The sequence below is a fragment of the Protopterus annectens genome, chromosome 12.part0 (genome assembly GCF_019279795.1).
Source record: "Protopterus annectens isolate FY-2018-M chromosome 12.part0, PAN1.0, whole genome shotgun sequence".
Lineage (NCBI taxonomy): Eukaryota > Metazoa > Chordata > Ceratodontiformes > Protopteridae > Protopterus > Protopterus annectens.
In genome coordinates, this window is record NC_056746.1 from 283,507,547 (window position 1) to 283,529,791 (window position 22,245).

The 22,245-nt window shown below is 39.9% G+C and overlaps 1 protein-coding gene across 1 annotated transcript in view; it reads left to right on the forward strand.

Annotated features, from left to right (window-relative positions):
- Nucleotides 1-13,489: 13,489 nt before the first annotated feature.
- The window catches only part of TRAP1 (TNF receptor associated protein 1), a 950,501-nt gene continuing 941,745 nt past the window's right edge, over nucleotides 13,490-22,245 (forward strand). Inside the window, exon 1 of the mRNA XM_044089342.1 lies at nucleotides 13,490-13,816. Within this exon, the coding sequence (XP_043945277.1) occupies nucleotides 13,699-13,816 (118 nt within the window). The 5' untranslated portion in view covers nucleotides 13,490-13,698. The remainder of the gene's footprint in view (nucleotides 13,817-22,245) is intronic.

Consider the following 22,245-nt stretch of genomic DNA (forward strand, 5'->3'; position numbering starts at 1 on the left):
TCGAATGAAAGGCTACTGTCAACCTGGGTTCCCAGGTCCCTAATAACTTCTTCTGTGTTCAGGGGATTGCCACCTATATGATAGCTAGGGGTAACCTTATTTTTCCCGAAGGGTATGACTATGCATTTCTTGGCATTTAACTTTAGGCCATGGCTCTGGCACCAGTTATCCGTTTCTGTGAGACCCTTCTGAAGGATATCTGTGTTGGATGTGTTTTCAACTACGGCTCCCAGTTTGCAGTCATCTGCAAACTTTGTCAGCCATAACCCTCCTGTGTTTGCTTGTACTTCAGAAAAGTAGATGCCAAACAAGAGTGGGCCCAGGACTGAGCCCTGTGGGACACCACTTGTGACAGGCTTTGAGTCTGACATGGCACCAGCAACTCTGACCCTGTGGGTTCTGTCACTCAGCCAGTTTGCAACCCATCTTGTAATGTATGGGTTTACATTTAAGTTGATGAGTTTTTCAATGATACCCGAGTGAGGTATTGTATCAAAAGCCTTCGCCAGGTCTAGGTAGGCTGTATGGACTGCCTTTCCCTCGTCAATGGCCTTGGTGACTGTTTGAAAAAGTCAACCAAGTTTAAAAGGCATGATCTGCCTTTGACAAAGCCAAACTGGGTTGGATCCAAAGTCTGCAAGTTCCCTATGTCTTCATTTATGAGATCCATTATGATCCTCTCCATGGCTTTGCAGATAAGGCTTGTCAAGCTAATGGGACGGTAATTTCCAGGGTCGGTGGAGGCACCGCCTTTGTGGAGTGGGACCACAGTCGCTGCGCGCCACTCCCTGGGTACATATCCAGAGGTGAGACTAAGATTAAACAGCTGTCCTAACTGTGGGTTTAATTCCTCGTTGAGTTCATGGAGCACACAGCCGGGGACACCATCAGGTCCCATGGATGCTGTGTTCTTTGCCTTGGAGAGAGCAGTTCTCACCTGGGCGTTAGAGATGTTTGGGGGGCTACAATCATTTGGTATAGATATCTCTCCTTTAGGCGGGGAGAAGTTTGCACTGAACCTGTCAGCCAGTATGTTGGCAATGTCTGTAGGATCAGTAATCTTCACATCATTTTGAACTAATTCTGAGCATATCTGGGAGTTTCCTCCTAGGTTTCTAACATAGCTAAAGAATGCCTTATGGTTGTCTTTAGAGTCCTTAGCTATTTTTTTCTCAAAATTAGCTTTGGATGATTTTATGAGAGCTCTTAGCTTTTTACTTATAGTGATCAGCGGTGTCTTACCTTTTAAGGATTTTGCTCTATCTTGTAGTAGCTTTCTCCTTTTGTTGTAGAGTTTGTTTATGGCTGGGGTCCACCAGACTGGACGCTTGCCTTTGGTACAAAGAGTCTTTGTTTTGCTTGGGATTGCCTGATCCATGCAGCCCTGCAGGTGCTGGTAGAAGGCATTTGTAAGTGATTCAGCGGTTTGAGTAATGTTAACCGCCGGCTCAGGGGCCTTAAAGGAGACAACACTAGTCTTTAGAAGTGTGAAGTCGGCTTTCGAGAAGTTCTTTACTGTGGTCTTTTTCATTTCGGGTGGGGCGGATGAGGACCTCCAGCGAGATTAGTTTGTGATCAGATCTCACCAGTGAGGGGTATACTTCGGCATTGAACATTGTGCTCCCATGTTCGTGATGATGAGATCAAGTATGTTTTCTCCTCTTGTGGGGATGGTGACTAGTTGTTCCATGGCATTTGAGTTTATGAATTCCAGGAACTTTTGGGCTAGAGTGTTTGGGCTTGAGTAGTGTTCCCAGTCTATATTAGGGTAGTTGAAGTCACCTAGTATGATGGTGTTCGAGATACATTTATCCCTCCAGTGTTTTCAGGAAGGCCATATGAGGTTCCTGAGTTTGTGAGGGTGGCCTGTAACATGCTACAAATTGCAGAGCAGTCTTGCCTATGGTTAATTGTACCTGGATGGTTTCCGATGCATCGTGCAATGCCACCAATCTTGAGGTGTGGGTGTCCTTGATGAATATGGATACCCCTCCTCCTTTCTTGGTATTGTCCGGGTTTTGGGGCCGGAATGCATGATATGAGGTAAAACCTGATAGTGCTGGGGTGCTCTCAGGAGCCTTGAACCAGGTTTCTGTCACAGCACAGACATCGATGTTCTCCATACTGAGAAGGGCCTCGAGTGCTTGCATCTTGAGGTTGAGACTTCTGGCATTGAGCAGCATTACCCTTAGTTTTTTCTTTGTTTTGTTCTAGGGTGGTAGGTTTAAAATTTGAGCCTTGCCTAAAAAGGCACTATGGGGTGGCAAGAGCCTTTGCCAAAATCCGAATCCCAGGGGTGACAAGTGCAAGCCGTCCCTTGAAGCAGCGTGGCTTGTCCAGCATGTCATCCCAGGCAGACAGACATTGGATCCCCTTTGAATGACACCAGAGTTTAAGCCAATTGTTAAAGCTGATCATCTTATCTCTGTATTGTGGCATCATTCTTGGTGAAGGTAGGATACTGCTCAAGGTCAGGGTCATACCTGCTTGGGCTACATAATCAGAGAGCTCCTCTATGTCTCTTTTCATGTAGTCCAAGGAGGTACGTCTCAGGTCGTTAACACCAGCGTGGACAATGATTGAGTCGTACTTGTACCTGCTGTTGAGAGACCTGAGTGCATGCGTTATGTGGTGGATTCTAGCACCCGACAGGCAGTTTACTGTGACCTTCTCCTTACTCAGTCTGGTGAGCGGGACGTCAGTGTGTCTGACTATGGAGTCACCAATGACTAGTGTGTCTGGCATTGTGTTTGGCCTTAAGGGCTGTGACTGCTTGACACTCTGACTGTGTGGTCTATGTGTTGCAGGTGTTGTGTTCTGAGGTGGTAGTTGTTTGGGTGTCTGCTTTGATGGCCTCTGCTGTTTTGGTAGATTTTTGATCAGAGCCTCCGAGTATGTCTTTGTGTGTTTATGTGTATGATTTGAGATTGTGATGGTATTATGTGAGACTGGGTCTATAGTGTGTGTGGTTACCTTCTCCTCCTGTCTGGTCATGCCAATCCTATGTTGAGAGAGCTCAGCCTCCAGTTTGGCCGTATAGTTGCATCTCTCGCATGTATTTGTGTTTTGTGGGAGGAGGAGGAGGGTTGTCTGTGTACATGAGGCAAATGTAACATTGCCTCAATATTCCCAGGTTCACCAGCTGAGCAGGAGAGGACATTAGCAACTGATCCCTCGACATGCTAGAAGGAATAGACAGAAAAACTTAAGAAAAGGTTCTGGGGGATGTGGGTGACTGAGAAATGGGGTTTGCTTTTTTGGGGTACTTTCTATAACAAGAGTGCTGTATCGAGGTGATAAGTACTGTAGGAGCAAGTGCTTCGCTATACAGATAGAGAATAGTCTACTTGGGAGTCAAGTAGAGATAATTTATAGTTGTAGGATACACTAAATAGAACAGTAGTATACTTTGAGGAAGGTAGTTTTAAGGGAAAATTTGAAGAGTGGACTTTAGGTAGCCCTAATAGTTTAAATCTGATTAACCGGCACTGCCCTAGTGTGCAACGGTAGCAGCTCCGAGCTAATGCGTGCTTTATAGCAGCGGGCTGGAAAAAACAGGAAATGACCCAAAATGGCCGACAAATTACTAGTTGCTGCTTCTAACCACTCCTCTGAGGACAAACAAGCAGCTCAGTACTCCCCACTCCCACTGGTGAGTAAAGAAACTACCTCTGGCCACACAAGAAAATGGAGGAACACAGAAACCAAATACAAAGCCCAGGGATCAGCAAAATCTGATCACTGGAACAACTAGCTAGGAAAGTTTAGGAAAGGAGAAATTTTTTTTTTTTTTTTGCAAACAGACAGAAAAAAATGCAGTAAATGCTTTGTTTTCGACTAAATTGCTATCAAAGGCTGGTACACTTGAGTGTATTAGCCTGTTTGTTACTTTAAGCAATACTTTAGCCCACAAGTGCAATCAACAATATAAGCTCACAAAAACAGGAAAATAAGGAAATAAAACAGTAATATAGGCACAAACAGTAGTCGAAAAGCTCAAAAGATCGAAAAATGCAAACTAAAAAGTTTAAAAATACTTATGATCAAGAAAGTTGCTTTTTCTGCTCTCTGCTGGCTTAGGAACTCTGCAGGGGACCACGAGGAGCTATGCCTAGTTCTCTAATGCCAGAAAAGCCTGCCAAAGCGTGCTTTATAGCAGGGGGCTGGAAAAACAGGAAATGACCCAAAATGGCCGACAAATTACTAGTTGCTGCTTCTAACCACTCCTCTGAGGACAAACAAGCAGCTCAGTACTCCCCACTCCCACTGGTGAGTAAAGAAACTACCTGTGGCCACACAAGAAAATGGAGGAACACAGAAACCAAATACAAAGCCCAGGGATCAGCAAAATCTGATCACTGGAACAACTAGCTAGGAAAGTTTAGGAAAGGAGAAATATTTTTTTTTTTTTTGCAAACAGACAGAAAAAAATGCAGTGAACGCTTTGTTTTCGACTAAATTGCTATCAAAGGCTGGTACACTTGAGTGTATTAGCCTGTTTGTTACACAAGCAATACTTTAGCCCACAAGTGCAATCAACAATATAAGCTCACAAAAACAGGAAAATAAGGTAATAAAACAGTAATATAGGCACAAACAGTAGTCGAAAAGCTCAAAAGATCGAAAAATGCAAACTAAAAAGTTTAAAAAATACTTATGATCAAGAAAGTTGCTTTTTCTGCTCTCTGCTGGCTTAGGAACTCTGCAGGGGACCACGAGGAGCTAAGCCTAGTTCTCTAATGCCAGAAAAGCCTACCAAAGCGTGCTTTATAGCAGGGGGCTGGAAAAAACAGGAAATGACCCAAAATGGCCGACAAATTACTAGTTGCTGCTTCTAACCACTCCTCTGAGGACAAACAAGCAGCTCATTACTCCCCACTCTCACTGGTGAGTAAAGAAACTACCTCTGGCCACACAAGAAAATGGAGGAACACAGAAACCAAATACAAAGCCCAGGGATCAGCAAAATCTGATCACTGGAACAACTAGCTAGGAAAGTTTAGGAAAGGAGAAATATTTTTTTGGGGTTTTTTTTTTTTTTTTTGCAAACAGACAGAAAAAAATGCAGTAAATGCTTTGTTTTCGACTAAATTGCTATCAAAGGCTGGTACACTTGAGTGTATTAGCCTGTTTGTTACTTTTAAGCAATACTTTAGCCCACAAGTGCAATCAACAATATAAGCTCACAAAAACAGGAAAATAAGGTAATAAAACAGTAATATAGGCACAAACAGTAGTCGAAAAGCTCAAAAGATCGAAAAATGCAAACTAAAAAGTTTAAAAAAATACTTATGATCAAGAAAGTTGTTTCTGCTCTCTGCTGGCTTAGGAACTCTGCAGGGGACCACAAGGAGCTATGCCTAGTTCTCTAATGCCAGAAAAGCCTGCCAAAGCGTGCTTTATAGCAGGGGGCTGGAAAAAACAGGAAATTACCCAAAATGGCCGACAAATTACTAGTTGCTGCTTCTAACCACTCCTCTGAGGACAAACAAGCAGCTCAGTACTCCCCACTCCCACTGGTGAGTAAAGAAACTACCTCTGGCCACACAAGAAAATGGAGGAACACAGAAACCAAATACAAAGCCCAGGGATCAGCAAAATCTGATCACTGGAACAACTAGCTAGGAAAGTTTAGGAAAGGAGAAATATTTATGTCTTATAACATTGGTTATTAGAAATATGTTCAAAATTAGAAATCTAGACACATTTTAACAAGTGGTGCTATATTATACAAGGGATCTAATTTAATACTATCAGGAAGGTAAATCAAAGAACACATTTATGTATACATGGCCCTAAAAATGTGCGCAAGGAGCTTATGGTTTGAAAACAGCCCAAAGGTAAACTTAATCCTCCACTGCCCAGATGCATTTGCTTTGAATGCGGCTTTTCGTGCCATTTCAACGAATGTGAATTTCAAGGGCAGAGAATTTTACTGCTCATACTGTCTGTTTTCATTGTGAGACTGTATTTTGTTTAGCAAATGGCTATCAGTGTTTTGTCCACCCTACAAAGTTAAGCACAACGACTATCATCTTATCAAACTACAGCCAAGCTGATTTTGTAGTTAATAAACAATTTTTGATTATTGTGTAGAAATTCAAAGTGGTTGTAAGGGAAGGAAATAGCTAGGGCACAAAATATTATAGTTAAGAGGTGGAGTTTAAAGCCAGCTAGATAATTATATATGTGGCTACCATAAGGTTTATATTAGAAGTGTAGATTAGGGAGTGAGCAGTGTCTATGTGTATGGCTTGGAGGAAATTGTAAAACTATTCATGTATTGGTGAATAGTGGTTATAGGGCATAGTGTTATGAATGAAGAGAAATGTAACAAAATGGCAAGGTGAAGATAACAGTGGCATTTATCCTAAACATATATAGGAACAGATCCATTGATAGGTGAAGTTTTACTTGTGTTTTACGTAAGTTTGCATTCAGAAAGGATTGCAATGAGAGTGACACATGGTTTCTTTAGATATTAGAACCACCTGCTGTATTAGATTATAGTGATGAGTGAATTTTCACTCTAGCGTTTAAAATTGTATTGTGGAGTACCATTTTTTTAAGTTAAGTGCTGGGCAATTTTCTGGTTTATTGAGAAGTCTGTGCATTGCAATTAGCTGTGAAAGAGCTATGTGACTATGACTGTGGTGAACACATTTAAATTACAAAATGGACTTGTCCTAGACAGAACACTGTATTGGGTGAAGAGGAAGGTTATAAGTGAAAAGCAAAAGGGTGGCTAACAATCTTTCTGACTGTTTATTCTACAGGACAGTGTAGGCATTATTTGAATTTATTAACAACTGCAATACTGGACTACTTTTTCCTCGGATCAAAATAATGCATTTGTTAAAGAATACAAGTTCCAAGATCATGCAGTACTTACTGCCATTAGGGAAAGTTCTGAAAAGGTACATAGAGTTTTATGCACATCCGTAAGCTGTAACCAGTATAGGCAACAACAGCTATATAAACAAAAGACAGACAGTGAATCACATAGTATTCTGAGGTAGTTGTGTACTGCTACCTGCAGATTTAGTATTCGTGGGTCAAATGGCACAGGGTAATAAAGTTAGTATGCATTTATAACAGCAGATTGAAATTTCAGGTCATAAATGTTATACATCAAAGTGTACATTGATTCACTGGTGGTGCAGCTAAGCTTGCTAATGCTGTTGGGCTCTGAATATTATAGTAAATTCAACTGCTGCAACCCTTTTCTTGGATGCTTTGTACAGCTACCTACAGGCTAAAGGGGAATGTAGTGACTTTAAGGAGTAATGTTGCACATAAAAAATAGGTGCATACATTCTGTATAACTTAGATCTGTTGATACTGCCAGATGTTTCCCAGAAGCAAGTGAAGAGAGTGAGCAACAAGAAGCAGCTATCCGTCTACAACAATTGATGTTCAATGACTATAATCCTGTAGAAAGGCCACAACCAGAACAGTCATCAAACAGTGTCCCTGTACCTACATATACACTTGGGATTTGTCAATATGACAATGACATTGCAAGTTATTTAAGCAGCAAGGTGACAGATCAAGAAGAACTTACATTACTGATAGCTGACTACTTCATCAGGAACTGTGAAAAGTTGCCAGCAACCACATTTGGTAAATAGAAATGTTACTTTCAGCCATCATGGATTGCAACGTACCCTGGACTGGTATACAGTGCCTCAATTGACTTTGCATTCTGCTTGCCCTGCTTGCTGTTCGACACCCCTACTTCAAACCGAAAAAGAGGTGCACTTGCAACAACTGGATACAAAAACTGGAAAATGGCAACAATTGCTTTTGATACACACTTTTTTAATAAACTGCACGGTACCAATAAAAGGATGGAGGAGCAAGCCATAAAAGCTATGTTTCTTGTACTATCAGAGCAGACAATTTCAAGAGAGTTATGCTACATGGGAGATGAAAGTATTGTGGTTAGGTGCAATAAAAGACTAAAAGAAAGGAGGACGAAGAATCTTATAGTTCTAAGTTCTATTGCAAAAACCATAGTGTTATGTGGTACTTAAAGCCTTCCCCTTAGAGGACATAGGGATGATTCCAGATACTTGAATGATAAAACAGCAAAATGTGGGAACTTTCAAGCTTTGCTAGAGTTCTGCCTTGACAGTGGAGATGACATCCTGAAACAGCATTTTGATTCTGCAAATAAAAATGCTACTTACATTTCCAAGACTATCTAGAATTAAATGATTTCTGCCATTGGGCATGATTCAAAAAAAAAAATTACTGCAGACATCAAGAAGGGTGGTGGGTGGTACTGTGTAATGGTAGATGAAGTCCATGATATCAGCAATAAGGAGCTATTGGTTTTTGCTCTGTTTTATGGATGAGAACTTTATCATACATGAAGATTGTTACATACAGTGACATCAGCAGTGACACTACTGGTGACAGCATTTGCAAAGAAATATTGCTTCAGGTTGAAAAACTAAACCTAGATCCATGTAAAATGAGGGGTCAGTGTTCTTATAGGGCTGGCAATATGAGGGGGAAACGCAAATGTGCAGGACCAAGGACTGAAACACGGTATCCAAAGGCCTTGTGGTTTTGGTGTGGATCCCATCAGCAGCCTGTGAGAATCAGCTAATTCACAATATGACAGGAGCAGCAGATGAGACTGTGTGATTCTTCGAATACTCTCCACAGAGAGAAGCTATACCAAAAGAAGAGATTGCACACTGTGATGTCAGAAAAATTAAACTGAAGCAATTGTCTTTGCCTTAGAACAAGTTGCTCAGCAGTCTAGTCGATGTGAAGACATTGCACAATCAAATATTATGGTAAAGAACATCTCAACTTTTGAATTCATTGCATGTCTTGTTATCACAGCAAAACATCGTCATTATTTGCAAACCCTGAGTACGTCACTGCAGGGATCAGCCCTGGATGTGGTAAAGGCCATGAATTATGTTAACTTTACACAAACTGTCCTGAAAGATGTTCAAGAGAACACTGAAGAACATCATTCCATGTGGCATCAGAAAGCCGTGACAACTGCATCAAAAGTAGGAGTCCTGCCAAGTAAACCCGGAATAATAGCAAGGCAGACAGACAGAAGTAATGTAGTAGCAGAAAATCCCAAAGAATATTTCTGCAGGACTGTAGCCATTCCTTTTGTAGACCACATAATTTCAGAAATTTATGACAGGTTTTCCCAGCTGCATCAGAGAGGAACACTTGCTTTACAGCTCATCCCAAAAATAATGATGCAGGAGCAGCATAACTTTAATATTAGACCATTGGACCGGAGCTTCTTCTCGGATGACCTGCCTCAGCCTGATGGTTTGCAAGCAGAACTGCACACTTGGCACATCAAGTGTAGGCATTCTGATGTGCTTCCAGCCACTACTGATTCCTTAAAAAAATGTGACCATGTCGGTTTCCAAACATAAGTACAGTTCCCATCACCAGCTGTGAATGTGAAAGAGCAGTCAGCAGACTTCAGCTTATCAAGACATGTACACGTTCAGCTATGACTGAAGACAGGCTGACTGGTTTGGCATTGATGTATGCACACAGTAACAGATTTCCAACAGCTGAGGACATTGTGCACGAATTTGGTAATAGGCATCCAAGAAGACTTGAACTGCCTGATATTATAAGTTGTGATGTTGACTAGGACAGAGCATGGACCAGGTCTACATGGAATTTTGAGCTGGCTTAAAATACAAAATAACTGGGTTCACAGCTAACAAAGTGTGCAGTTACTTTGATTCCACATTCTACAAATGAAGGCTTTGAAATGTTGTGACGTTGGGCCCACACTATATAAACAGTGACTGTGCATTTTGTGTCCATAGACTCAAAACAATTACTTCAATGTGCAGTGACTTTGGGTTTACAGCTCACAAGATGTGAGTAATGGATTGAATATGTGCAGAAATATTGAGTTGTGTTATGCCTAGCTGGGACGTCTTTAATTCCACGTTTCTTTTTAATTTCCTGATTTGTTTTGTTATACTAAAAATAAAATTAATTCTTTACAAGATCTATCAATAGTTCTGTTCATAATATAATTAATGCAATAAGCTGTGTGTTTACTGACTCTGGACAAAAAAAAGACACTTTTCAACTTAAATCCCTTTCTGAACAAAAGAGAAAATGATGTGAACTTCCATTATACCTAGGATACGTGTGTCCCCATTTCCCATACTACACCACATTTTCCCTTTCCTTTACTCCTTATTGGTGTAGACTTGAAGTTCTTAATTCTCTGCAGTTTTGTTCATAGCTGAATTTGTGGAATATGTCTACTGTTTTTCTGGAAATCAGTGGTCAACTTAACATTTCAGTACCTCTCAGCATCAAGAGAAAAGGAGGTCTGCATTTTCTGACTTACAATACTATTTGTATGCAAGAGAAAAGGTAGGTGTGTGTGTGTGTTTAACATACCTCCCAAGTGCCCACATTTTTACATCATATTTTTGGCTTATTCCTCATACAATTTGTGGTTTTCTGGCAAATCACTGAGGATTGAAATAACTAAATTATGTCATACATTTGAGCTTCATACTTCACTTCCTTCAATTCTAGCAACTTTCTAAGCTAAAAAGACCAATATTTAAAATGTATCCCTATTTGTGGGCCATTGTATCCCCATTATTTTAGGCTTTGTCCAGATTTGTTTTTCTAAACAGTTGAGAGGTATGGTATGTAATGCCCTAATTTGGGGAGGGGGGGGCAGGTTACCTTGATCAGGCTTGACCTGGTAACTTAGTTATGGGAGACAAGAGCCTGAATCCTATACACCAACTACCAGACTGCCGAGAGAATTGAGTTTGAGTTTCAGTATATTTTCAGGGAATTAAGAGTTTCAGTGTGCTTTCACTGAATTGCGAGTCTCAAGGGAAGAGAGGTTTACCGCTGGTCATGCTAAGTCTGTTTTCAATGTGCAACTAAAGATTTTGTTTAGAAAACGTAAGTCACTGTTTGTGCTGTACAAATTGAAAACCATGTTAGTAGCATAATTGCTTTTGGAGAAGGCTGTGGATTCTACTCCCACACCATATATATATGGAGTGCCCTTTTGATTGCAGATTATTTGATGCATTTTAAGGAGGGATAGGGTTTCTGCACTCCTGAGTGTGTCGTCCTTTGTATGAGATGCCCATCAACTTGTTGGCTTGTTAATTAATCTCCACTGCAATATTACCAGCTTACCATTTTTTTTAATATAACACAGGCAATTAATTCAACGGCAACAAGCACTACATTTGTAGATGAAATACTGAAATGTAAAGTTGTTAGTAGCAACCTCTTCATTAGTTACAGATGTCTTTAATGTGGAATTATTCGGATGACTTTTACTTCTGCAGAGATTGTACTTATTGACTAATACTGGTGGATTGTAATGAGAAGTCTGAATGGCCTTTTCAGAAAATTTAAATCATAAATGGTTAGTTTTTCATTATTGAGTTATACATTTTGTTTCAGTGCTTACTAGAATAATGTTCAAAATTACAAATTTAAAAAACATGCTAACCAGTGGTGCTGTATTATACAAGGAATATAATTTAATACAAGGAAAATTAATCGGGAAGGTGAACATACATGTATGACCCAAAAATGTATGCAAGGAGCCTATGGTTTGAAAACAGCCCAAACATAAACTTAATTCTCTACTGGCCAGATGCATTTTCTTTGAATGTGGGTTTTAATGCCGTTTCAATGAATATGAGTTTCAAGGGCAGAGAAGTTTATTTCTCATGCTAAGTCTGTTTTTGTTGTGAGATTTTATTGTTTATCAAGTGGCTATCAGTGTTTGTACTATTTTATTTCAACATCTGTAATTACTGTAGAGGTAAATAAAACAGTATACACATTGATGGATTTGAACAGCATTTATGGTAATTGGGAAGAAATAGCCAAGTAATGGAACATCTTTGTCTTGTAAACTCTGAGGACAGAGGTGGTTGTGCCCATACATCACACAGCATCTAGACTAAGTTTCTTGGAGTTGGCAATACTCACACCCCCAGATGTGCAAGCAGATTTTCACAAACATAGAAGGGGAGACTCAGCCTATTCAATCTAAATTACCCATACCCAGGTTTGTACTCAGAAGGGTGTTATAAGTTATATGGGGGGGGGGCAGTGTGGCCATTTATTGCCTTAGTTTTTTCACTGTCAGAACTCAGAAGCATGCACGGAAAATTAGTATAACTTACCTAAAGGCAGTGTACCACAGAGGTACACAGATGGCAATCCTTTGGTGGTAGGGATTAGTGGGCATGTTGCTTATATGAATAACAGCAACTGTGTAAAATGTATGAGTGTAGCCACTTGTTCTTTCACTTTCATCTTGATGTAACACCAAAGTATTTCATAGAAGCTGACTATTTTGGGGAGGTTAGGAAGTTAAACACTACTTCTCGATTTGACTTGTTTATCATATACACTTGTTTTTTTATTTTACTGGGAAATATTTTAATCTTACACATTCTTATAGGTTCATAGGTTGGTACTAGGCTATCGGCCCTAGGGCCTATACAAGCCTAGCCATAGCAATTCCCTGGCTATTTCTTCCCACACTATTAACTTCCCTGGACCCCTGTCTAGCAGGGTGACTGACGTGAGACCATTCTACACAACTTATTTCTTTCCTTAGTCAAGATTTTTATTCAGGCCTTTATCGGAACGAAAGATTAAAAACTTCTCATAAAATGCACCTTAGAGAATCTAGAACCCCAAGGCTTCTGGTGGTCCTACCACCTACCCAGACTGCCGGCTTAATGTATTTCAATGAATTATTGGCCAATTAGTGTGCTGAAGGAATTAAAGAAAAAGACGAAGACAAGATGTGGAAATACAGGATGCTGTCATTCAGATGGTGTGGGCAGACCTGGGGGGGGGGCAGGGGATAAGTGAAATAAGAACTTTTTGTCTAAAGTGAATACCTACTCCTACTGTTATAAAATCTGCTTATGCCTTTAATGTCTGTGTGAAATGTGTTTGCTTTCTTTAATTCAGTGCTCATAGCTGCATATGTATATTTGTAAACATACAGAACTTTAATAGAAAGTAAGGGATGAGACTACCAAGATGTGAGACTGTCTAGTACAGAATAACTGCTGACTGTTTATAGGTAGCGATAGCCCCCCCATATAGCTGGTCTGTATCAGCTACTGCATCAAGAACAAAGCCAATGTAATAACCGGAGTTGGCGTTAAAAGTGAAATCAGGGACATAACATTTCTTTTAAATACTAGCACTGTTCGTTTAGCAGTTTCTATAAAATGGTATTATGTTACTATATATTTTCAAAGAATAAGAATTCTATAACGATGTCTCCCAAACCTCAACATTGTGTGTCTTTGCACGATGGACTGCCGAAACACAGTTCCACCCCAGCCTAAGATGCAATTTATTGCACGTGTTTTAATCCGACAGCTCAAACAATGACCTATGCTGCCCAAGAATGACAAAGACTCTAATTTAAATTATTAAACCTACCTTAATTCATACTAACCTGAATTAAATACTCTATCGACGTACCACTTATTCGAAGCATAGTAAACCTAACACGTGAAGAGTAACAACACCTCAGAAAAACAGTAATGAAGCTAACGAATGACGTTTAACTAGCGCCGGGAGGATAGACCAGTACAGGAGGCCCCCTCGTTGGCTTCCTGCTTGAATGTGAACGTTTGTGGATTAAGGTTATTAAGCATGGCTCGGTATTTGCTGCGAACTGCATTGCCTGGGCTGTCTAACCATGTTAGTTCATTAGCGCAACGAAGAATAATATCTGTCTGCCGTGTGAGGGGAGCCTGTCAGGGTTGTGCTGGTAAGTAACTTGGGAGCAAATGCAGTAACATAGAAGGTAGTCATGATCTTGCGTCCACATCGAAAGTGTACCCATTCTGATCTGACTGTACACACTTCATGTAAACAGGCTTTACGTTTATCATGTTATTTTTATATATGCATTGCTCATAAACTATCTGTCCACAAATAGTATTTGTGATTGTAGTCCGAATGTATGTGTACAGCCACTTTGTTCGTGACTGAAAAGGTAAAGTTATATCAACCCAATTAACAAATTAAATGACGCATGCTAGCAGTTTTTAGTGACACAATGTGATTTCTTTTTAGGTAGAAAACCTGCATGCGTCTTTTTAGGTTGGACACTGAAATACAACCATGAGCACTGAAATATGTGTTTGTTAATCAGGTTATCTTACAGATTAGGGTTACATGTTCATTTTGTGCATTACAATAAGTAATATTATATGACTAAATCTACTGTCATTAAGTCATAAATTATGCTTGTTGTTTACGGTCCTTAATCTGTACCCCGAATTATGGATGTAAATAACTAATTTGGTCACATTCCATTTATATGGTGATTTTTTTACCAATTCTTTTATCTTACAGTTATCTACAAACAAAAGAGTGGTGAACCACATTAAGTACTCCACCAGAAAACACTGAACTGTAATACAAGGCAGAGATTAACAATAAGTACTCCTCCAGAAAACAATTTAATTGTAATATAAAAGAGAGAGTAAAGAATGCAAAAGACAGATATGTGCAAGGGTAACCAAAGTATGGGAAGTGGCAACTACTTGAATGGTTAGCTACAAAAATCAGGAGAACATGGCACTCACTGCAATACTGTCCGAATAACATTGCTGTGTGTTAAACCCTTTCTCGCAGATAACTTAAGCAATACTGCATTACTTTTCTGCACTAACTTCATTTTCAAATCACTATACCACTAACTAAAATTCACACCACATCTGTGACCTGAAACTTGACTGCTATGTGTCCAACTACTTTTCCACTGGTTAATTTCATAGTATATTAAATATTTATAGATGTACCAATATTGCTGCAATGTGATGCTGGAACAATGCATGCATTTTTATTCCAGTGATACTGGTTGTGGTGATTTACTTTAAAGCAAGCTGTGACAACTATAACAAAAACAAGTCCCACCAGGCCATGACCAGCCAACTGGGGAAATAAGTGCATACATAAATCTGGTTTCACATACTACAAATGCCTCTAAAGCACACTTCAAAAAAAAAAAAAAATCACAAAGTTTAATCTCAGTTTACAGCTAATGATTAACGGTTATCTTACAGATTAGTACCTCGCAGGATGCGCAGTAGCAAATCCCGCTCCGACATGCACCCGGGCCGGGCTACGCAATGTTAACATGAGTATAATCCTCATTACGCGATATGCTCCTTATGTTTTAAATAAGTAATTACTGTAAAGTGAAGCAAACAAGTAGTAAACACATGCCATTCTGTATTTTCGAGCGTTGCATTACAGCTAAAATAAAATATTTACGAACCCTACAGTATTAAAGAAACGGTCCATGTTTACAAACTCCCAAGCGTTGATATTACCGCTAAAATGAAACACTCTACACTACTATTCTGAAATAAAGCTGTCAGTACATTTCTGAAATAAAGCTACCGAACAAAAACAGTATTGTGTATGGTGTCACACATATGTCTTGTAACACCTATAATGCCGATAATGATGAGCAACTGTAAAATGTGATGGTTTCACACATGCAGTGTAACACCTAACATGCAAACCGAGCAACTGTTAAGTAACCTATTCAACTATTAATGGCAATAATCGCCCCTATTGTCCTGCACTACCTATAAATTCACTGAAGTTAATTTCTATTAACATTACCTTACCTTTACCTTGCTGTATGGCCATTGCATTGCTACTTCGTGACTTTCAAAAAATGAATAGGATGGACGACTCATACCTGCGCTGCATCACCTCCTTGCCCAGATCCGCAATTACATTCCTGCAGTCTGTAGGAATTGTGCCAAAGGAAAAACGCTGCCATCTCTGTGGGTCTCATTCGTCTTTGGTTCGGCATCGTGCTTCGTTCTCCTGGAGATGCACAGGAAGGAAATGTAGAAGCAGAGCTTGAATGCTCTGTGGAACTTTTTTCCATCACAGCCGGCTGCCTCTCGATACCCTCCTTAAAGTCATGTACTGGTGGTGTATGAAGCTCCCAATCTGTAGGCTAGCTGAACACTTAACAGTATCCATGACAGCTTTGGTGGACTGGTATCAGTTTCTCCGAGATGTCTGCAGCTGGACACTTCTGCAGGATCCCCTTCTACTCGGTGGTTCAGGTGTTCAAGTCCAAATAGACGAATGCCTCCTTGTCAAGGCTAAATACAATCGCGGCCGAGTGTTAGGCAAAATGGACCGTTGGGTCTTTGGAATCTATGACTATTCTACTAAATGTGGCTACCTGACATTTGTTGACCGAAGGGACGCGGCTACTTTACTCCCGATTATTAGGAAACACGTGTTATCTGGTTCGGTGATTGTATCGGACGAATGGGCTGCATATAGGGGAATTTCCGCGCTGTTGGCAATGCAGTATACACGCCTTACTGTAAATCACAGTAAAAATTTTGCAGACCCTACCACAGGTGCACACACTAACGCAGTGGAGGGGATGTGGTCGCGTTGCAAGAAGCAGCTGAAGCAAATGAACGGGACACTAAGGCATTTGGTGGACAGCCACCTGGATGAATTTGTTTGGCGTGAAAAGTATGGAAGACAAAGCGAAGACTTGTTTATGTGCCTCCTGGAACATATAAGACAGTACCAGGAGGCGCACCAGGAAGAGCTGGGTGTCCGTAGTTATGGCCAATAAACGCTGCATATGAAGGTACTTTACTTGTGAATGCCATGCCCTTTGAAATCTATGGGTTTTTTTTTTTTGGTAGATATATTTTTTGTCATTTTCCTGTGTTTTAAATGCCGCCTGCTTTACCTTTTGCTTTGTATGAATAAAGTCGATTGCGCATATGATACGCTGTTTCATGGTGTATTTCTTTAAAAGCTTGAAGAGGGTTGGTCTACAAGAAAGCACTGTATATGTACTTCATCTTATAAAGCTGGCTTTGTGTTAAATTGAAAATAGCTTACTTGCTTTTACTGCAAGAAAGCACTGCATATGTACTTCATCTTATAAAGCTGTTGGTTATCTTACAGATTAGTACCTTGCGGGTGGTACTGCGCAGCTTTGGGCGTGTCTGGCATGATTGGCAGTTTTGACTGACAAGTGTAGTTGTCAGTGCCAGCATCGACATGCCCGCGACAGCTATTTCAAATGTGAATTCTGTTACACAAAAGAAGGATTCTGCATCTTAACAGTAAAAGCGAGTATTTAGTGCCGCGACTTTACTTGCCGCAAGAGCGGTTTGTAGGAATGTTGTGTCCCGACTAAGGATTCTGCATCGCTATTGTAAACTTAACAGTAAAAGCAAGTAAGCTATTTTCAATTTAACACAAAAACAGCTTTATAAGATGAAGTACATATGCAGTGCTTTCTTGCAGTAAAAGCAAGTAAGCTGTTTTCAATTTAACACAAAACCAGCTTTATAAGATGAAGTACATATACAGTGCTTTCTTGTAGACCAACCCTCTTCAAGCTATTAAAGAAATACACCATGAGACAGCGTATCATATGTGCAATCGACTTTATTCATACAAAGCAAAAGGTAAAGCAGGCGACATTTAAAACACAGGAAAATGACAAAAAATATATCTACCAAAAAAAAACATAGATTTCAAAGGGCACGGCATTCACAAGTAAAGTACCTACATATGCAGCGTTTATTGGCCATAACTATGGACACCCAGCTCTTCCTGGTATGCCTCCTGGTACTGTCTTATATGTTCTAGGAGGCACATAAACAAGTCTTTGCTTTGTCTTCCATACTTTTCACGCCAAACAAATTCATCCAGGTGGCTGTCCACCATATGCCTTAGTGTCCCGTTCATTTGCTTCAGCTGCTTCTTGCAACGCGACCACATCCCCTCCACTGCGTTAGTGAGTGCACCTATGGTAGGGTCTGCAAAATTTTTACTGTGCTTTACAGTAAGGTGTGTATACTGCATTGCCTACAGCGCGGAAATTCCCCTATATGCAGCCCATTCATCTGATACAATCACCGAACCAGGTAACACATGTTTCCTAATAATCGGGAGTAAAGTAGCCGCATCCCTTCGGTCAACAAATGTCAGGTAGCCACATTTAGTAGAACAGTCATAGATTCCAAAGACCCAACGGTCCATTTTGCCTAACACTCGGCCGCGATTGTATTTAGCCTTGACAAGGAGGCATTCATCTATTTGGACTTGAACACCTGGACCACCGAGTAGAAGGGGATCCTGCAGAAGTGTCCAGCTGCAGACATCTCGGAGAAACTGATACCAGTCCACCAAAGTTGTCATGGATACTGTTAAGTGTTCAGCTAGCCTACAGATTGGGAGCTTCCTACACCACCAGTACATGACTTTAAGGAGGGTATCGAGAGGCAGCCGGTTGTGATGGAAAAAAGTTCCACAGAGCATTCCAGCTCTGCTTCTACATTTCCTTCCTGTGCATCTCCAGGAGAACGAAGCACGATGCCGAACCAAAGATGAACGAGACCCACAGAGATGGCAGCGTTTTTCCTTTGGCACAATTCCTACAGACTGCAGGAATGTAATTGCGGATCTGGGCAAGGAGGTGATGCAGCGCAGGTATGAGTCGTTCATCCTATTCATTTTTTGAAAGTCACGAAGTAGCAATGCAATGGCCGTACAGCAAGGTAAAGGTAAGGTAAAGTTAATAGAAATGAATTTCAGTGAATTTATAGGTAGTGCAGGACAATAGGGGCGATTGTTGCCATTAATAGTTGAATAGGTTACTTAACAGTTGCTCAGTTTGCATGTTATGTGTTAAACTGCATGTGTGAAACCATCACATTTTACAGTTGCTCATCATTATCGGCATTATAGGTGTTACAAGGCATATGTGTGACACCATACACAATACTGTTTTTGTTCGGTAGCTTTATTTCAGAAATGTACTGACAGCTTTATTTCAGAAATGTAGTGTAGTGTTTCATTTTAGCGGTAATATCAACGCTTGGCAGTTTGTAAACATAGACTGTTTCTTTAATACTGTAGGGTTCGTAAATATTTTATTTTAGCGGTAATGCAACGCTCGAAAATACAGAATGGCATGTGTTTACTACTTGTTTGCTTCACTTTACAGCAATTATTTATTTAAAACATATGGCGCATATCGCGTAATGAGGATTATACTCATGTTAATATTGAGTAGCCCGGCCCGGGGGCGTGTCGGGGCGGGATTTGCTACTGCGCATCCTGCGAGGTACTAATCTGTAAGATAACCGTTGATCATTAGCTATAAACTGAGATTAAACTTTGTGATTATTTTTTTTTGAAGTGTGCTTTAGAGGCATTTGTAGTATGTGAAACCAGATTTATGTATGCACTTATTTCCCCAGTTGGCTGGTCATGGCCTGGTGGGACTTGTTTTTGTTATAGTTGTAACAGCTTGCTTTAAAGTAAATCACCACAACCAGTATCACTGGAATAAAAATGCATGCATTGTTCCAGCATCACATTGCAGCAATATTGGTACATCTATAAATATTTAATATACTATGAAATTAACCAGTGGAAAAGTAGTTGGGACACATAGCAGTCAAGTTTCAGGTCACAGATGTGGTGTGAATTTTAGTTAGTGGCATGGTGATTTGAAAATGAAGTTAGTGCAGAAAAGTAATGCAGTATTGCTTAAGTTATCTGCGAGGAAGGGTTTAACACACAGCAATGTTATTCGGACAGTATTGCAGTGAGTGCCATGTTCTCCTGATTTTTGTAGCTAACCATTCAAGTAGTTGCCACTTCCCATACTTTGGTTACCCTTGCACATATCTGTCTTTTGCATTCTTTACTCTCTCTTTTATATTACAATTAAATTGTTTTCTGGAGGAGTACTTATTGTTAATCTCTGCTTTGTATTACAGTTCAGTGTTTTCTGGTGGAGTACTTAATGTGGTTCACCACTCTTTTGTTTGTAGATAACCGTAAGATAAAAGAATTGGTAAAAAAAATCACTATATAAATGGACTGTGACCAAATTAGTTATTTACATCCATAATTTGAGGTACAGAGTAAGGACCGTAAACAACAAGCATAACTTATGACTGAATGACAGAGTAGATTTAGTCATATAATATTACTTATTGTAATGCACAAAATGAACATGTATTATGCATTCCTTCTTCCAGCACCATAAAATTATTGATGGGAAATATTATGTTTGTTAATCCAGAACTGGTATTTTCCTGGTTCACAGTAGTAGTTTACTTGCAATCACATTTTGTTAAATTATTTGTCAATGTTGTATAGGTTTATAGTTTATACTAAGCCAGTGGCATGTCAGTCAAGTATGTTTAGTCAGCAGTTTGTAGAACAACTGTTTAGGCTGAGCTAATAGTTGAGAAGATGATGGTAGGAAGTAAAGGTAATTTGGGAGATATAGGTAGAATATATCTGTCCTAGATTATTTTAGAGAAAAGGGGGAAAAGGGGAAATGAACTAGGAAAAGATGTACAGAGGGGATAAAAGCTTGAGGCCATAGGACTCTAACCTAAACTTATCTGTTTGATGGTCCAGTGCACAGTCATTTATTTGGTGATTTTATAGTCGGGTAAATGAACTTTTCTGAGTAATATTTTCAGGCAGACCCAAGAGGTGCACAGATATAAACATGTCAGTATGAAAATTCTGTTGCTAATACGTAATCAAATGCGGAATAGAGAACATGGGCTGTATTTTTATCGAAAATACATTATGCAATATTTATCAGGCAGGATGAAATAACTTTGATGTAAAGAATGGTTATACTTCATGCACTTGAAGAATTAGGAATGTAATGAGTTGGCAGATTTTAAAAATTCCCTACAAAGTACTTTTCAGCAATATTGGTGGAGCAAATAGTTGTGATTATGGAAAGGATTCTTTTGAGCTGGCATGTGGGATCTGAGTTGCAAATAATACATGGTAAGTCCTTACCAAGTCTAATGCTACTAGCTCCCAAAATATAATTACTAGAAAATGGAAATCAAAATCTAAACCAACCGTAATTGAAGTACTGAGTATTTTAAAGGAGGTAAAAGACCCAAAGGTGGGTTATTTAGAAAAGGAAGGTGCAAACTACATAGAAATAAATGGAATTTGTGTGAACAATGCATGCAGAAAAGTAATTGGATGATGAGTGAGGTTTAAGGGAAGGTAGGATTTGGGCAATTTATATAATGTTGGAGCTGAATGATAACCATTAAGAAAGTATAACTGTATAATGCAAGAAAAGTGATTGCTATGGTTTTTCATTTCTGTTATTGTATTTGTACCTACATCATTATATTCAATTTATGACTTTAATGTCTGCTTTTTCTGCTAGGCTTCCTATAGACAATATTTGTGCAACTGCCACTTGGTCAAGACTTCATACTTTTATCACTCATTACAAAGTTGATAGGGCCTCCAGGGGCAAGGCCTCCTTTGGTTCTGCTGTCCTGAAAAATGTACACCTGTGAGCCACCTGAGAAAGATGTGCTCAGGACGCTACCCATCTGTAAGAATGAACGGTGAGATAGAACAACTTCACCTAAAGAATTTATGTACTCACCGTAACATTCTATGTGAGTTACTCATTTCGCCTTTATTCTTATTTCCCACTCTTCTACTCCCTCCAGGGTTTTTCGAGGACCAAGATACTAGTTTGCTCTGGCTTTTTATGGTTTTCCATTAAAAAAATTATACAATGGCATATGGTATTGCTAGAGGCAGCAAACGAGATCTGAGGTGGCTCGTTGTGCATCGTGGGATAGGGACTTGGCCTCGAGCTGTCTGGGGACCTCGAGCTTTTTGGTGGGCCGGCTCAGAGCCGAGGATCGGCTCTGAGCCCATCTGTAGGAATGAAGGCGAGATGAACAACTCACATAGAATGTTATGGTGAGTACATAACTTCTTTTTTCCTATATGTACTGTTACATTAGGAGTAACTGCGGTGGTGGTGCTGCAGTAGCGTTGTCGCCTCACAGTAAGACGTCCTGTTTGATTCTCAGCTAGAGCGTCTTCTGTGTGGAGACATGCGTGAATGGGCGTACCTTCGTTGAAGGTTGTGTGTCAGGGCCGGCAACTCGGCACATAAAAATCTACTGCCAATCATTAGCGGACCGGAGTTCTGCTGTGGTGACCCCTAACCGGGAAAAGCCGAAAGACGCAATACAACAACAACTTTAATAAATGTGTTTAGAAAAAAAAAAACAATTTCATTTGTTACAACCATTTGCTCTCCCAATATTTCTGACTAAGTATTCTGTAGGAGTTATTTTTTTTTTTAAATCTGCC